Consider the following 18,435-nt stretch of genomic DNA (forward strand, 5'->3'; position numbering starts at 1 on the left):
AAGGTGCAGAAAAAGGCAGATTGTGTTGAAATTGTCTAATTGCATGGCGTGTACATGTCCTACTTGTAGTGTTTTCAAATAAGTGCACATTATATACAATTTACTTACTTTTCTTGAAGGTGGATGCATTTGCTTGTATTTTCTGACATTTTTAGAGACAATTGTACCATAAAAATGCAAATAAAGTAATAAACCAATAAGGTTAGAAAGTGTACATGTTGCGAGAGAAGTGAGACCAATCAATGTGCGGTGCCTAGATGTTGATTCGGTGCCTCATGCATTGGTCAAACATGCACACGGGGCAGTAATGATACGCCTTATATCAAGCCTTGAGAACTCCTTTATAATAGTCCCCATGCCATGTCCACTTTATTTGTCTCAATATATGAATGCATACTCTGCTAGATCATGCTCCCTAACGACTGAATGAAAAAGTTGCACTCACTACAAGGCCTAATCAGAAACACAAGTGGAAGTACAGATTTGCTAAATTATATGATTTTTTTTTCATTTTAGATGTGGCTTACTTGCCTTGGGTATGGCTTCAGAGATGTTGTCTTTACCGTGGAAGGACATATGGGATGTTGTTACCATTGGAAAGAAACATAATTTTACCTGCTATGGAGAGATGTTCTCTGGTAAGGATTTATTCATTTTAGGTTAACAGAATGTTTTCATCTTCAGGGGACCTTTAATACATGAACATACAATAGTACATTCAAAATTATACATGATATTTCCATGGCAATGGTACATGTCTTTATACGAGCTGGGACCTTCTTCCACTATATATTGTAGTGCCAGTTACATAAGTAGATGTGTTATAATAGCTACAGAAATTTGATAATTATCCATTAATTGCGCAAGTAGAAGCATAGCAAGAAAGTTTATTGTAGTGAAAAGCAGATTTCATGGATGAACAAAATTCCTCTTTAACCCATGAAAACCATGATTAAGTGCACGTGGAAGACTATTTATAGAGTGGATTTAGGCTCAACTTTCACACACAAGGAAGAACAGTCTGTAGGCAATAAAATGCTGGGTCTAACTCATTTTTGTAAAAAATTGGAGTTGGGCCCTTGGAACAAGTCTAAGCATTCAAAATCTTGATTATATGCCGTTATTTTGCTCTAATTTTCACTTTTTTGTGTTGCTTTAATGAAATGGTTGGTTATAAGAATGAAACCTGTCTTTTCCAAACATTAAGAATGCAAAAACTGAAATTAGTCTTAGTACAAGTCTTCGTTCGGGCTTGATTGTCACAGCATACGAAAAACACCCTAAAAACGCATGTTTTTGGCCCTTATTTCTAAAAATTGGCCCACTATTAAAATTTGAGTTTTATTGCTAGTTAGGACTAACTAAAGGATTAGGATTTAGCTGTTTCATTTGGCAAAACAGGATAATATTTTTTTTATTTCATAAAATTAATTCAGTATTTTTCTGGAATAGGTCCTGAACCTAGCTACATGTAGGATGCTGATTGAATGTAACACCAAAATGTACTGTAATTTTGATTCATCTTCCGTTACTCCCTACCCTCAATCCTTACCCTACCTGCTCTTAGAGCATTGGTGAGGGGGCTTACCTAATCTGAAATATATTAAAATATCACCTTTATTTGACTATTTACATGAATATAGCTAAATGGTTGCTAGACCTAGCCAAATCAGCGTATGGAATGGATGGCTGCATCTTGGAAGGTAACCTCTTGGAGAAAATGGACACCCTCATCAAGCACCTGCTACAAGGGAACCCTATACTCATAGCGTATCCTTGATATTTGAAATGTTGGAACCTGCCAGATAGACAAACAAAACCATATTCTATAAGGAATTTTAGGCCAAACCTTGGGGTGTAAGAGAATGTATTTTTAAGGTACGTTTTGGTTACTTACTTGGTATTTAAATAGAGGGCACATTGGTGCAGAAATACTTTGACTCTAGATCAAAAGGTTGTGGGTGTGAATCCTAGTGGTGTCATTATTGTCTCGCTCCAAGCAGATATATAAATTGGTACCAGCATTTATTTAGTGTGGCAAGGTAAAACAGACTTGTGCAGGATGAGTGACAAATCCCCACAGTTATGCAAGGGAATGTGGCCAGTTATCAAGGAAAAATGGGCACTGCATGTGGCTTTGCTCCATCATGGCATGGAACTACCTTCCATCAATGTTGTCAAACACCCAACCCTGACTGCCTTCAAGTCTGCTGTTATTGACCATGTTTTCTGCCATCTCATTTATATTGCTTGTGTTTTTAATTTTTTCATCTATGGTTTCTCTATTTTCTGTCTGTACCTTTTATTTTCTTGTGTATTTCCTTTAATTGCCCATTGTTGTCTGGTCTCTAGGCCAAAACTAAATAAATAAACAAATAAATAAATGATTGATTGATTGATTGATTGATTAATTGATTGATTGATTGATGAAAAAAATAATTAAAATAAATCAAATAAAATAAAATGTAATAATCAATAAAATAAATAAATTAATAAAGTAAGAAGTATGTAAATAAATCTAATCAACTGGACTTTCTGTGAGTTAAAAACTTTCCATTCCTGAACGCATCATCAGCCCTACTGATCATCTGGCGGCAAAAGTTCAAAGACGTGTGAAGCGGATGTTGTTGTATACATGACTTTTACATGTCACATTTGAGTTCAACCTGAGCGGTATCTTCAAAGACGTGTGAAGTGGATGTTGTTGTATACATTTGAGTTCAACCTGATCGGTATCTTCTGTAGGCTCCGGCCAAGTTATGATGTAGGCCACCTCCCGTAGCGATCAAGAAGATGCCTCTCAGGTTGAACTCAAATTTGACATGTGATACAACAACATTCGTTTCACAGGGCTGACGATGTGTTCAGGATTGGAAAATTTCCCAATCACAAATAGTTAGTCCAGTTGATTAGATTATAGTTATTATTATTAATGTTTACTACCTGCTACCTGGATGAATGAAAATCTTCACAAATGTGGCCACTTTAATACCTTATAATAATCTGCAGTTACTACTAGTAATTCACTCAATTTTTAACAAAACTTTAGAATTGAGAAGGTAGATGATTAAAACATTAAAGTTAGAACTAAAAACGTATTATGTTTGGCCTTTTGAGGTGGATTGGTTATTAGTCGAGAGTGTTCTTTAAAAACATTATTTGCAAAAGCACAAAAAGAAAACCAAACTGATTTTCTAAATGGAAAAAAAAGTTGTTTATTGGCCCAAAAGTTCCCCCCTTTTGATGACCAACAGTCTGTCGGTGACGGGCCACAAAACATCTTTATCTCCTAATATTCCATGAAGCAATACCAGCATTCTCCCTAACCAAGTGATTTTAGATATGACACAGATGCCAATTTTGAGCCATGCTGTAAGAAAGGACACAAGGCACATTGGGCAGTACTAACAGGTATGTAAGAATACATGGGATTATACATATCGAGGGCTTTAATCTAGAATGAGCTGTGCCCACCTTAAGGAAATCTAGATGTGAACCTTCATTAAACATGGTCAATGTACGAGAGGTGTCCATGTCATATGTTTACGATGAAATTACATCCAGTAAATTTTGAGAATTATAATTGTTTTGGCTTGGATATATGATTTTTTGGAAGGAATTAAACCTTCAAACCCCAAACATCAATTTTGGATAGCCAGTTCTGGTTGTAAGTCCTTGAGATTCAGTATCAGTTGTATGGTGTCTTCAATGTAGTAACACATGTATTGCCTTACGTATTCCCACTGCTTGTATAAGACATCCTTGACAGACGGACTAGAAATTGGAAATTTGCACATGGTCCTTGAAAGTCCTTGAAAATTGGAATTTTACCTAAAGTATAAATTTGGGGAGTGGAGAGGAGCTGTCATTTTCGTTAATATGTAGCTTTTTGTATTGCGGTAAGTCCTTCAAAATCATGCTTTTGGACCTTGAGAAGTCCTTGAAAAGTCCTTGAATTTTAAAGGCTTCAAGGTGCAGGAACCCTGAATTCAACGAGAGAAAGAGTCAAAAAGGTCATGACCTGATGTTGCACATCACAGTCTCACCCTCGCATCAAAAGTTTTAAAACTTTAATCAATCAAGATACACAATGGGTAATAATATTATGACACTGGGATTTCCCCACAATCAAGATATTCAATGGGTAGTAATATCAATTATCCCCATGACACATTCGTTCAAACTTTATGGTCATGAGTATGTGTGAGTTCAAAAATGCTATTGCTGTTTAACAATACTGTGTGTATATTTTGTAATAATGGTAATGATGTAGTTCCTATTATTTTCATCTTATTTTCATGCCTGTGTACATACATTACTGTATTATTTGTATTATAGTATTCTTTGCATTTTGATTGTTTTTAATTATTGTCTAATTATATATTGATATTGTCTAATCTGGACCTCTTGGGAGATCAGTACTTATGTATTGAAAGAGCTTACCAGAATAAAGATAGATTGAATGAATGAACACTGGGATGTCCCCACATCTTTCCCCCACAATATGGAATGAATTCCAAAACTGGATATTCACTCTCCCCAAGAACATCAGAAACCAAGGATGACAATTGGAAATTACCTCCAGACATAGAAATGAGTAAATATCATACAAGTTGTACTAGTCTGCCTAACCATTTATTTCATAATGATTATGCACCAATTAACTCTAGTAAAGAGCCTCTGTACTATCCACAATCAATAAGCAATATACTTGTCTTTGCGGAGGTGGTGCCTCTTCTAATAGTTTACTAATATAGCATATACTTATGATAATTGATCACAACATACAAAATATAAATTCAAATATAAACAGCTGTAATTATTAACCCTGAGGTGAGCATGGGGGGGGGCTGTTGCAATTTATACTCAAAACTACACAATATGTTAACATAACATTGCAATTTTACTCAAACTACTCAATATATATTAGCATAACATTGTAATTTATACTCAAACTGTACAATATATTAGCATAATGTTGCCATTTATACTTGAAATTATACTATATATTAGCATATCATTGCAATAATAGCACCGCACTACACAATATATTTGTATTACATTGCATCTTGTACTCAAACTACAAAATATATTAGCTCTATCCACCAATAGAATTTTTTGCATTAAAGTACAAGATTAGAGTCCATGGGATCCTCCATTTACGTTGTCCATCAACATGTTTTTGAGACTTCAGAGGCTCTGGGGTGGTAGGATACTTCAACACAATATATTATTATAAGGTTGCAATTTTTACAGAGAGTAGGATAACTAATGCAATAAATTATTAATGATTAATGTGCTCCTTTTATTAACATATTTTACAAATTCTTCATTTTTCGAGACTACAAGACATCACAAAATTCAACTATTTTAGGGAGTGGTGGGAGGGAAATTTTCAACGGTCTGACTTGAATACCGACAATCATGTGATCAAAACAAATCTGTGACCATCTGCTACCACTGACAAACTTATGTTATTCACCTTTTTGTTTGCCACCTTAATTACGTAAATCTAGTTTGGGTATATGTTTGTCCTAATTCCCAGATGAACACCATTAATTCTGGCTGGCAAATCCCATTGTTATTAGTGACTTGGAAAAGCCATTGTGGTTTTGCGAAACTACCTGTGCCTAAATTTCACATTCTTTAATATTAGGTTTCTTTGTTTGGTATTTCTGGAACAGCTGATATGTGGTTAAATAGCATCAGCATGCGCATGAGATAATAACTTGTAGGTAACTGAAGGGACACTTTCTATTGTTCATATCTGTAAACTTAAAATTTGTCCTGTCTTAATCTCATATATCACATATGCCTCTAACTTGTTCATAATATGAACTAGTAGCTCATTTAAGATTAGAGATACATGTACAACCAAGGTGTTAGCCAGAGGCCTGTCCACCTGTCTTTTGGACAGGTAATGTCTAAAATAGTTGGGTGGAAAAATCATCAACATGTCTTATGGACGGGCAGAAAAATCGCCAGTGGTATAAATGTATAGTATGGAAAGCATCTTTATTTCCCTAACCCTAACCCCCTAAGGGCTTTTTGGCGACGGGAAGGGAAAGAAGGAAAGAATAAAGAGAGAAAAGAAAGAAAGAAGTTGTTTGCTCTGGGTGGGATTCGAACCTGAGACCCTTCGCATGCCAAGCACTCGGTCGGCAACACTTTGCCATGGGTCTTGTGCTTCGCTGGCCAGCGAAACCGTGCCTATATATCACTTAGGGCGATTGCGTCATCACACCACGTGGGATGCACGCACGAACAGCGCATATATCAAGTAGTATTTTGTAGTATACAGGCGGGTTAGGGTTCATTCGCATAATTTAATGAATATTATATAGGTTGATTAAAATAGAATAACATTTAAAAAACATTGGAGTCTTTCTGGGGTCTGTACATGCTAACCTAGATAAAAATTGCATTCTGAGTGACTTATTCAATCAATGGATTTCTAGGATTGGGAACTATAGATTCAATAAGGACAAGCTTAGGGGTCATATGCAGGAGACAGTTAATTTATCATCTGGACTAATACATGTACTTATGTGTTGCAACTTGCAAGGGATTTTAGTGTTGCTTGTTGGATGAATTAAAATGTTTATTTATTTTAAGCAATAGATTTGTCATGTATACTTACTAGTTGTGTATCAACTTAATGGAGATAAAAAATATTGGATTATATAGATCTGCTGATTCGGTATACTTTAAATCAAATTGCATTGATCGATCGGACCCCCAAACATTTTGGATGGGCAATTTTTGGATCCTGGATAATGCCCAGGATACAACTGTTTTCAACCATATTTATTCTTAAGTTCAACAATCAATAATCATACCTACGCTTTAAAAGATAACTTTATTGTACCAAATAAAGAAGAGCTATCTCATTCTCAATATGGAATGGAATATTTATGATATGATAAGTTAAGAATAATGTTCTTACATTGGCTGAACAGAGTTTCTGACACAAGACAAATAAAAGCGCCTGATTTTCTTCTGAGCCATTCCATAGAGGAAAGGATCCAGACAAGCGTTGCAGAACTGAAGTAAAAACACAGCATAGATAACCACCAATGTGTTGCACTGTTCACAGAATAGCTCTATGATCATGACATAGAAGCAGTATGGCAACATACAGACCATCATGGCTAAGACTAGAATGCATAAGCTTATGGCTGGTTTGGTGTAACGACTTCTGGAGAAAGACGCCTGGGATGCAGATGAAGCTGTAGATAGTACTATTGCTTTGTTATTGTTAGTTCCAGATGTGCTGGAAGGGATGCTCATCATGCCTTTGTTTCTGTTAAGGCGTCTACGAAGCAAGTACAGAAACGCAATGCTTAGTCCACAAACTGTCATAACAGGTGTGAAGTACAAAGTGAGAAATATTGAAAGAGAGTAGGTTTTCACTCTTCTGGGTGGTGACAGACAAGATTTGGCGTAGTTGATGTTAGCAGCACTGTAGTCAAGAGTCTTGGCATAGTCCCACATTGCAACTTCAACTATCCAAATTAACATTGCAAAAATCCAGCAGCCAGCAATAGTGGCCCTAACTCGCTGACGAGACTGCAACTTCATATACTGTGGATACTCTTTGAGAACGAGCAATAATCTATCGAGGCTTATTGCAATAAGGGTGTAAATACTTGCATGTATGGTAATGTTGACAGGTATTACAGCTAATAAGCAGCCAATCTCTCCAAATGGCCAGTATCCAGGAGTGATGTAAACTGGTGCCCAAAATGGTAGCACAACCGATCCAGTTATCAAGTCCACACAGGATAGATTGAGAATCAACAGCTCGCTGGGTTTCTCACGTAAACTTGGCAACTTATAGAAGGCTGTGATGATTAGCAAGTTACCAAGGATGGTGAAAAAGGAAAGCAGAGGTATAAGAACAGCATAGAGGTAGTTGACTTGAATAATACCACCCTCATCCTCATTAACATTGTTATTGAAGCTGGTTGTGTTTGTTGTAGTAAAATTCATGTTGAAATGGGTTGTGGTGTTTTGTGCCTGCTAGATCAGTGTTGTAGTCAGTCTGAAGATGAATTAAGCAAATGGTTGAGCTTTTTGATATATCTTGTCCAAAACTGCTGAAGGAACTACTATTATATACTGCGCCAATAAAGTATCCTTACACTTGGAAAAATAATCACAATTTCCAAACTAAACAATATTGGGGTAAATTTGTTTTTTTAATAGATGCACTACATAATCCTGCACATTATGACACTACATTGAATCCAATGTGACTTCAAGAAGCAAAGTTACAAGCATTTGATTAGACGAAGCTCCAGTTTTAAAAGTGACAAACTGGCCTATTCAAATCTCCACAGACTAGACATCTGGTTTGAGAGTGGTGAATGGCCAATTTATGTATTTGGCTTTGATTTTAAACAGAAGGAACAAAAGAACACTGAAACAAAAGAACTGACAAATAAAATGAAAGTTATGAAAATATAGAGAAGTAAAAACTGAAATAAAAACTTCTTTAAATAACGCTTCATTGAAGAAATTGTGTTGTCTCTTTGTTTCGCTTGTTGGAATCTTTTTACGTTGTATAGGCCAGTTTGTCACTTTTAAAACTGGACCCTCGTCTATTCAATTGCTTGTAACTTTACTTCTAGAGGTCACATTGGATTCAATGTGGTGTCATAATGTGCAGGATGAGATAGTGCATCTATTAAAAAAAATTTACCCAAATATTGTTCAGTTTTGGAATTATGATTATTTTTCCAACTGTAAGGATACTTTATTGGCGCAGTATATAACATGTTTATGTATATTCAACACAATAAAAATTGTGCTATTTCATCAGTCACTTTTACAAGGTTATACAAATAAATCTTAATTAAAAAAAAATCCATTAGTTTCTACCGTTATACAAGTTTCAATTAAATTGAAATGTCAATAGTTCCTGTACTTCATATTATAGACCACTTGGCATGTGACGTCATTGCCCGGCAGTATGCGCGCGCATTATGGCAATTTACATTGTTCTTTGCCCTGCAGTGTGCGTACGCATCGTAGTCTGCTAAGGGCACGTGCATTTTAAATTGCCCGCCACATTTCATACAGTACAAGAAAGCCATTGAACAGTGTAGCGGCTCATTCGAGCATATCGATAGACGAGTCCCTCGCCTTTGTTGATAAACAGTGATGTCAAGTGGTCTATAGAGAAAAGGGTCATATGTTTTAATAATGATGTAAAATTTTTACTTAATAATGTAAAATGTGATCAACATAAAAAATGTTCAGTGCAGGAGCAATGCCTCTTGAGGATTTTGCCTTCAAGGTTACACACTTTTGCGCACAGTTTACAGAGCCAAAGGATTCAGTTTTTCTCTTTTCGAGACCGTTTTTATCATCATAAATCAATATTGATGCTATTTCGGATACATGTTTCAAACACCCCAAAGAAAGATTGTGGCCAATATATTGATGAAATATCATTTGTTGATTACAAATGCTAATGTTATGGATTTATGTATTTTCCAGTCAACTTGAATTTTGTTTTAACCAAATACCAATTTTTGGCCTTTACTTTGTACATAGCTAGGATTCCCTGATTTTGTGAAGGCATGTTTAAATTATGATATCATAGAGACCTTACATGACGAATGTTGGTACCACTGAATAGAGGAGACGCACAGCTATACATTAGAATCAAATATAACAGTATGAGATATTTAGTATATTGGGGTTTCCAACCACCCCTCCTTCAGTAAAATATTACTACAAATGCCTCTGGGCTATAGGAACAATAATTATATTTTGCAATTGCAGACCTTGTCAAATGTTTGGCTTCAATGATTTTGAGTTTGATCTGAGTATGAATCAGGCATACTTGGATAGATTCCATAGACATGAGATTTGATACGTTCAAAGACATAATCTCAAAAATACTGTGAATCTCACCAATTTTCACTATATATGTTCTTCATATTCAATATTATGCACCAGGCAGCTTAAATAATTGTGATCTTGAGCAGTGTATTTATTTGTTTATTCCCCCATTGGATGTTTTGTCACATTTTGCTGTTTACTCTAGACATTGTTTCTTTTGTGAAATTGAGGTTTTTTGATATACTTTGTAATGTTTTTTATAAATACAAGGAAAGAAATTCCAGATTGTAAACCCCAACTGCACTATTTTATGGATTTTATTTCACTTGTGTTCGCAATTTAAAAGGAAAGAAAATCTTTGTTGTACCAGCGGGGTACACGTGAGCAACAAGGCATCGCAGTTGCCTAGTCGTGCAATTTGTTAACACACAGATACGCTACACATACGCGACGCTTACATGTATCTACATGCGCGGCGTAACATGGAAACATTGATTTCACAAATAACTTAATGGTCAAATGGCTCCGTTTTAGCAGATAAAATGTGGGCCTTTTTCAAGTTCTTTGGTCTGATTTGAATATCAAAATATGAATGGATTTCGCTCACACTTCTCAAGGGGCTGTGGATTTACCCGGGATTTACCTGATGTTCACGTAATGCGAGGTAGAAAAACAAGAGATGCCGCTTTCTACTGTGAGCAAAATGTGACCACTTTAAACTTCAACGGCTATTATTCCAATGTTCATTTTTTTTGGTAAAATGACGATTTAGGTACATGATAACTCATAAATAATAATAAATAATTCTCAGCGTAAAAAGGAAGGTCAGCTCAAGAAAACGTTTCCTCATTTTTTTTATATTTTGGTCTATTTATATCCTTTACACCCAAAGAATGTGTCCGAGGCAGTAAAAATGTAAATAATGGGTGAGACACAGCCACACCCATTATTTCAAAGTTTTACTCCCGAGGACATTTTATTTGGGTGTATAAATTAAGGATAATGCTGCACCCTTTATTTCTATTCTATTCCTACAAAATAGTGCGATTTAGAGAAAATATCGCTTAATTGCCCATATTTTTAAGTTGTTAAATTGCACGGTGGAACACGTACCCAAAGCATAAATGACAGTGGGTATTGGGGAAATATTGTACTCATAACCAAGCATAACGCTTAGCATACATGTAGAATGTGTTACCGGTGCTAATACTGCATTGTGCTTTGTGAGAGAAGAACATAAAGTTCATTGCCTTGACCGTGGCTAATTTTATGGTCTTTCACCTGATGGGTTCCAACAAATCACTGTGTACAATAATGGGTTTTGGAGGTAAATATTGATTCAAGGTATTTACCATAATACCATCTACAGTTGATTGAACAAAATTTCACAATGTGTTAGGTGAGGCTGAATTTGAGATTTAAAGCTGTGAAAAGCAGGAACAGTAAAATTTTTCTGATTTTTCTAATTCTTTGTGTCATTTCATTTAAGAAAAGAATCTAAGCAAGCATTACAAAACTGCAGAAGAAATACTGCACAAATCAGGATGAGAGTGCTACAGGTCTCATAAAATACTGTGTTGATATGATATGAATATGTGACCGTCCACCACGAAATGCTCGTAAAGACGGCCTCCGGTCAATTTGGTTTTATTTCGTGTTTAAAAAATATATAATATCGTAAGCTTCAAAATGATATATCATTTGACTTTAAAAGATATCCAGAAGCTATATGTCTATTTTTCCACATTGCAGGTAATATAAATATCAAACAGTCATAATTGGCATTCACTTTAAATCATCTCCAAGTCAACAAGGTTCAGGAATGTGCTCTCAAATCAAATGTTGTTAATTGTTGGTTATCCCACCACTTGAACAGGATTTAGCCAAAGCAAACAAAGACTGGAGGTATTACGAATTCTATACATAGGTTAAGCTTATTATCATCTTCTACAATATGATTAATGATTGGTTTGTAAGGTGTTTGACTGGCACTGGTAAAATGAGAAACATGTTGCACCAACTTGAGTTACATATGAATACAACCTAACTCAGAGTACAATTTACTGACTGTACGAGCGGTTTGTGGTGGATGGTCACATATGTGAATATATAAAGTTACTGCTCTTATAGTTGGCAAAAGCACAAAAATATGATTTATATAACATCAAAAGTGCGGTCAAGGTAAATAGTGGGTACATGTCTACAAGAGATTGGGTATATTCAACAAGGGTTTTCAGAGTGTTCAAGTTATTGGATCCGTGTTTTCCTGCATTATTGCCATGCCATCTACATTTCTCTCAACAATCATGATGTTTTAAGAGGTTGGCTGGATGGAGTTTTTAAAGCAGGAACAGTAAAACTGCCTGATCTTTCTTTGTGTCAGTCCATAAAGAAATGGATCCAAGCAAGCATTGCAAAATTGCAGAAGAAATACTGCGTAGATCACTATGAGCGTGTTACAAGTCTCACAAAATAATTCTATGATCATGACATAGAAGCAGTATGGTAACATGCAAATAGCCATAGCAAACACTAACATGAGCATGCTCACGGCTGGCTTGATGTAGCGGTTCTTGGTAGATGATGAACTACTTTGACCAGTTGTAGATGCGGGGGCATTGCTAGCTGGTTGAACAGATGGGGCCTGCGATGCATGTGACATTCCCGAGCTTTTGCTCTTTTTCAGCCTGCGATGTAGAAAGAACAGAAATGAGACACTCAGTCCACAAACTGTCATAACAGGTGTGAAGTACAAAGTGAGAAATATTGAAAGAGAGTAGGTTTTCACTCTTCTGGGTGGTGACAGACAAGATTTGGCATAGTTGATGTTTGCAGCACTGTAGTCAAGAGTCTTGGCATAGTCCCACATGGCAACTTCAACTATCCAAATTAACATTGCAAAAATCCAGCAGCCAGCAATAGTGGCCCTAACTCGCTGACGAGACTGCAACTTCATATACTGCGGATACTCTTTGAGAACAAGCAATAATCTATCAAGACTTATTGCAATAAGGGTGTAGATACTTGCATGTATGGTAATATTGACCGGTATTACAGCTAATTTGCAGCCAATCTCTCCAAATGGCCAGTATCCAGGGGTGATGTAAACTGGTGCCCAGAATGGTAGCACAACGGATCCAGTTATCAAGTCCACACAGGACAAATTAAGAATCAGCAGCTCGCTGGGTTTCTCACGTAAACTTGGCAACTTATAGAAGGCTGTGATGATTAGCAAGTTACCAAGGATGGTGAAAAAGGAAAGCAGAGGTATGAAAATCGCATATGGTATATTGATTTCAATGGGTTCCATGATTACTGATGAATTTGTAGACGCCATGCTCCTTAGTTTTCAGGTGTGTGGAATGGTTGGAGTGTCTGTGCAGTTTGTGCACCTGGTGCCGTTGTGAATACTTGTATCCAACTTTGGATAGCCTTTTATCTGATAAATTATTCTACAGAGGTTGAATTTTAAAATTGTCTTCACATTATAGTAGTGGTTACGTGTCTTCACAGTAGTGGCTGCAATTTAAAGCTACCTGTTTTTCTTCCCTTTGTACTAGTAGCGATGACAGTTAAATTTGGGTTGATCAAGAGTGAAAATGGATTTGTAATTTAATTAAAACTTTACTAGCTTCGTGTTATAGAGTGTTTTTACAATACTTTCTTGCAATGATGAAGTGATGAGTATTTTGGTAATCTTTTGTCGTCGTGATCAGGTGTGAGGCAATCAACTTACTGGAGATATATTCGATTAATTGAAAAAACGGTGTGACAAATTAAATTTGTAGCAATGTGTGGCAGTGGAAAACTACCATGTGTTCTGTGAAAACACAAGCAACAAAGAAGATGTACAAATTTTGATATGATTATGATGACCACAGCATAGGTTTTTTTTAATATTAAGTCAGTTATCAATTATTACATCCTTCGATATTTCTCTTGGCAGCAGTGATTGGATTATTGCTGTTTGATGAAAAAACTTTAAAAGTAATTTGTTTTAACCTGTGTTTTCATTTTTTTGGTTTGTTATTTCTTGGGAAGTATTAAAGAATGTCTTGATCAATCTCATAAATCTGTCGGGTTCATAAGTCTTTAATAAAAGGCTATGTGAGGTTCTTAATACACTGAGAACATTTGGTTGGGAGCATTGGCTTATTATTTTACCAAGCATAGTCTTTGTAGCTCGTTGTATGGTCTATGTGTCATGTTTTTTAAGCTGTAGCTGTCAATCAAACTACTATACAATTATATAATAGCGACATTTGCATACGAAGACACATTGTTGAATCTGGTAGTTATAGTTGACCATATTGAAGTGCATAATGGTCTAGGGTTCATATCAAGTAAGCAGACAGTGTTTTCAAGAAGTGACACATTGATTGCAGCAATCAAGACAGTGTACATGTGACATCAACACTTGTGGCATCACTAGACCACTGACACCAAATGCAAAAAAGTTTGACAGAAAAGTATCCTCCAAGTCATATGTCCAGCACTCAAGATTAGCACCTCAATCAGCCAAATGATAATATGCAGGCGGCGATCGGCATGATGGGTGGAGAGAGATGGCAAAACTGCTCAGCCGTATGACATTTTCCATACACTCGGTTAGTTTTGTGGGGTTCATCGAACCCCAACGGTTTTAGCTTGTATTAATATTATTTATTATCATGGGCCTACTTGTTTGTGATAATTTAAGCCTTTTTAAATTTCAAAATAATCCCATTCAATTACACGGTTGACAACAGAAATGTACTGAATTTAGCGAATTTGTGGTGCTCACCACCTGATAATATGGATGGAGTAAGTCTGGAGAGTCTCTTAGTTGGCTTCATGGACTGTGAAATGGCAGGTACACATGTAGGGCTACCACAGCACTGATGATCATTCCTGCATCTTAATCATGTTTTGTAAAAATAGTTTTTCCTTCATGAAAAGTGGTATCCATTTCAATTGGAAGATGACAATCCTAAATGTCGGCTTTGCTGCCGGGCTTTGCTGGTGACTCATGGTCAATGAATTGCACAAGTTACATATTTCAGACAGACAGCACAGATTATTCATAAAATTCAAACTTTTCTGGAAAGTGTTTTACATTTTCCTCTCTTAATTATTGTAGTAGTTCTGCATGGTATGACCTCAACAGCTCAGTCCGATTTTTACAGTAAACAGCTACATGTATATCAAGTGGCAGATAAACCAGTTGTGTATATCATCATTGATGTCTGTCCAACTGTTGATTTGCTGACTATATCTGTGTTTGTTTTTATTATTCCATACAAGCAATCTGGTCTGCTGAGGTGCGACAATTATGTAACATGTATTTATGAAAAATATATAAATCTTTTTGTATCTGAATTCTCAAGATTTTGCACAACTTTGGTCCGATATTGCCAAAGTAGAAGTAACAGTATATTGTATATTAATGCAAGATATTGCAATTGATTTGAAGCAGCAAGATGAGCACAGTAATATTAGCAAAACCAATTTGTTTTGTATGTGTGGTGATTTATGAAGTCAGTGTTTAATGGCATGTGACAATGTTATATAGACAACTATAATTAGAATCCACTTTAGAAAATGAATCTTTTCTAGAGATGAGCATAGTTGTAAAATGAGGTCAGCCAGCGATATTAAAATAAAGTTAATGGCCACATACATATACATACATACATACGTACACCCCACCCTACATACATACATGTACAATGGGCATTTTAAAGTGCCATGTTTACAAGGCACATTAAGGGTACTTGCCCATCAATTTCATTCAGGGGCGTGTTTGAAAAACGGCGCAGCGCATTAGTAAAAAGAATAAAAAATACTAAAATTTTCACCAGGGTTCGAACCACTGCCACCAAGGCACTATGAATGCTAAAGATGCCTACCGTGCCACGGTGCCTGTGGTTAACATTCGGCGATTTTCAAAGATATACATATCAACACGTTTCTAGTGTATTGAAAATCAGATTTTGGTAGGAATACAGTCATAGAAAGACATATGACTCTACTTGTCTGTTTGTTTTTCATTTAATACAAATTAATTTTGATGAATTGAACTGGTACGACTCTTAGGACTCATGATAAATGACGCTTAATTTTGTAATAATAAAATGAAAACGCTGGGTCATTCACAACATCATTTGTAATTCATGTCAAAACCTGGGAGTGACACACACATCCGTGTACGTCTTAATCGATACTCAATGATCCAGACAATACCGTTTGAATATACCACCCTTGTGTATGCACCTGCTTGACACATCTTGTCACTTGCGGGAAGATATTCTACATGTATAGGCCTATACCCTAATAGCTTACAATAGATACCCCACCGTAAATAGCTTTCTTCATTACCTCGCTGTGCCAGTATATATGCGTAGTGTACGCACTTTTGAACCATATTTTGTTCAAAAATGATAGGAAGGGACTGTTTTCAGCTAAAATGTTGGCTATCAGCTGATGCTTAATGATACCGGGAAGTGTTGCAGAAAGGTAAGCGTACTCTTTATTTATTCAAAATATCACATATCAATGAATTTAAATTGAAATCCAAAAGGAAATGTCAGGTCAAAATTTTCACCTTAGAATTATTGTGAAATAAAATCAAACCAAATTTAGGCTCCGCAAACAATGTCCAATTATTCCCATTGGTGTTTGCTACACGTGCATATAATAAATTATATTTGGGGCCAATTTGAGAAGAGTTAATGCCTCGAGTTTCAAAATACACCGAGTAATGTTTTTTGATCAAAAACATCGACAATTCAAGACTCTGTAAAAACAAATCAAGAATTATCTGGGATAATTGCAACTAAGTATAATGAAAGTTATGAGCTACCAGATGCATCATTAATTTCCTGACTAAAATGTTTTGGCGGGATTATTTTCCGCCAACAATTTCAACCAAAAAGAGCATGTAGCCTTAAAACAAGTTACAAAAGCATTATAAAACAAGCAAGAACTAATGTAGTGAGGGAAAAGATGCAACTTGAAAGCCTTTTTGAAACTGGAAGTTAGCTGGCATATCAGATGGCAGGAGGTAAATTATTCCACAATGATGGTGCTTAAAGGGAGAATTTCTTATCAGTGGCACATTTGAGGATTTTGTTTACGGTTGTTTGATTTTATCAATTACCGTATTGACGCTTGAGTATAGTCCCACCTTGAGTAAAGTCCCACCCCAAATTTTTTAAGTTATTTATTTTTTCAAGCTTTGAGTGTCCCAGGACCTAGACCTAGATGCTATGATCATTCATGGTTGACCTAAAAAATAAAAAAAATAAAAATTTCAAGATGTTTTGTATTTTTAATATGAAAATTGATAATTTATATTCATGTCATACTCTATTAATGATATCAAAATGCATTCAAATTCAATGCATTTTGAAATCATTAATAGAGTATGACATGAATACAAATTATCAATTTTCATATTAAAAATACAAAACATCTTGAATATTCAACCATGAATGATCCTAACATTTAGGTCTAGGTCCAGGGACACTACAAAACCGAAAAAAACTTTAAAAAAAAAGAAAAAAAAAAAAAAACGGGGTGGGACTATACTCAAGGTCAGTACGGTATTAATGTTTCTAATAAAAAACATTCATAAGTTTCATACCAACAGCTATCACACTACAGCTATTTTTAATTAGGTTTTCTTTTCTTTATCAAATTTTTCATCTTTTTCTGCCTTTTTGTGGTAATTTTTATTCCATTATAAACTGTATTATTTGTTGCTAATTGAGGGCACTATTTACATATGTGACGCGGTCAAGCAAAATCAGTCGGAACTCAGAAATATAAAAATTTCAGTTTCTTATATGATAATAACAAGCATTTACAAAGCTACATTTTGCAGAAAACCCCATTGAAATTGAACTACCAATTCCAAAGATATGAGCAATTAAAGAGTTTCCAAAACAATACGAAACAAAAAGAAATACGGTATTTCTTTCGTTTGGCTATATCTCAAAAATCAATATTTCCAAGTTCCGACTGATTTTGCTTGTTCGCATCACATATATTAAATTTGTTTTAACCCAATAATATGACTTGTTCCTTTCATTTCATGATAAAAAGTAAAAGGCTAAAAATTTCCTTGCTGTACTCATTTTTATGATGTTTTAATGCAATTTTAGAAGTGTCTAACAAGATTTACGATAAATAGCGCCATCAGTGTCATGTGTCATGAGATAATGAATGCAATCTCCATAGACTGGACATTACAATGCCCTATCACTCAGATGATCATTGATAGCTACTCTAAAGTTGGTGTCTGAAAATATTAAGTTCCTTGTATTTTGCTGCCAGTCTGCCTATACCAGCGCAATACAAGAAGGTGGGGACAGCGCAACTCAATTACCTGTGTATTACTCCTTGCAATTAGAAGCAGAAAAAATGCTGCTGCCACGTACAGGAGTATTGCTATAAAGACTTAGTTGAAAATGATATCACTTGACAACTTGGCGGTTCTCATTAATCTGCTTATTCCAAAAAATGATGGTGTCGCCAGCATTGACACATGGTTCTGTGACGTTACTGTCCTCAGATCAACTTGTGTAGTTGCGATTCCAATTT

The 18,435-nt window shown here is 35.6% G+C and overlaps 1 protein-coding gene across 4 annotated transcripts in view; it reads left to right on the plus strand.

Moving 5' to 3' along the window:
• LOC140153797 (uncharacterized) overlaps positions 1-18,435 on the plus strand; it is a 188,918-nt gene that overhangs the window by 10,626 nt on the left and 159,857 nt on the right. For all 4 annotated transcript variants that reach the window (XM_072176651.1, XM_072176652.1, XM_072176650.1 and 1 more), the window contains exons 4-6: positions 517-638; positions 1,644-1,770; positions 3,341-3,411. In XM_072176651.1, coding sequence (XP_072032752.1) covers positions 517-638; positions 1,644-1,770; positions 3,341-3,411 — 320 coding nt within the window. The remainder of the gene's footprint in view (positions 1-516; positions 639-1,643; positions 1,771-3,340; positions 3,412-18,435) is intronic.

Source organism: Amphiura filiformis, chromosome 5, assembly GCF_039555335.1.
Source record: "Amphiura filiformis chromosome 5, Afil_fr2py, whole genome shotgun sequence".
Lineage (NCBI taxonomy): Eukaryota > Metazoa > Echinodermata > Ophiuroidea > Amphilepidida > Amphiuridae > Amphiura > Amphiura filiformis.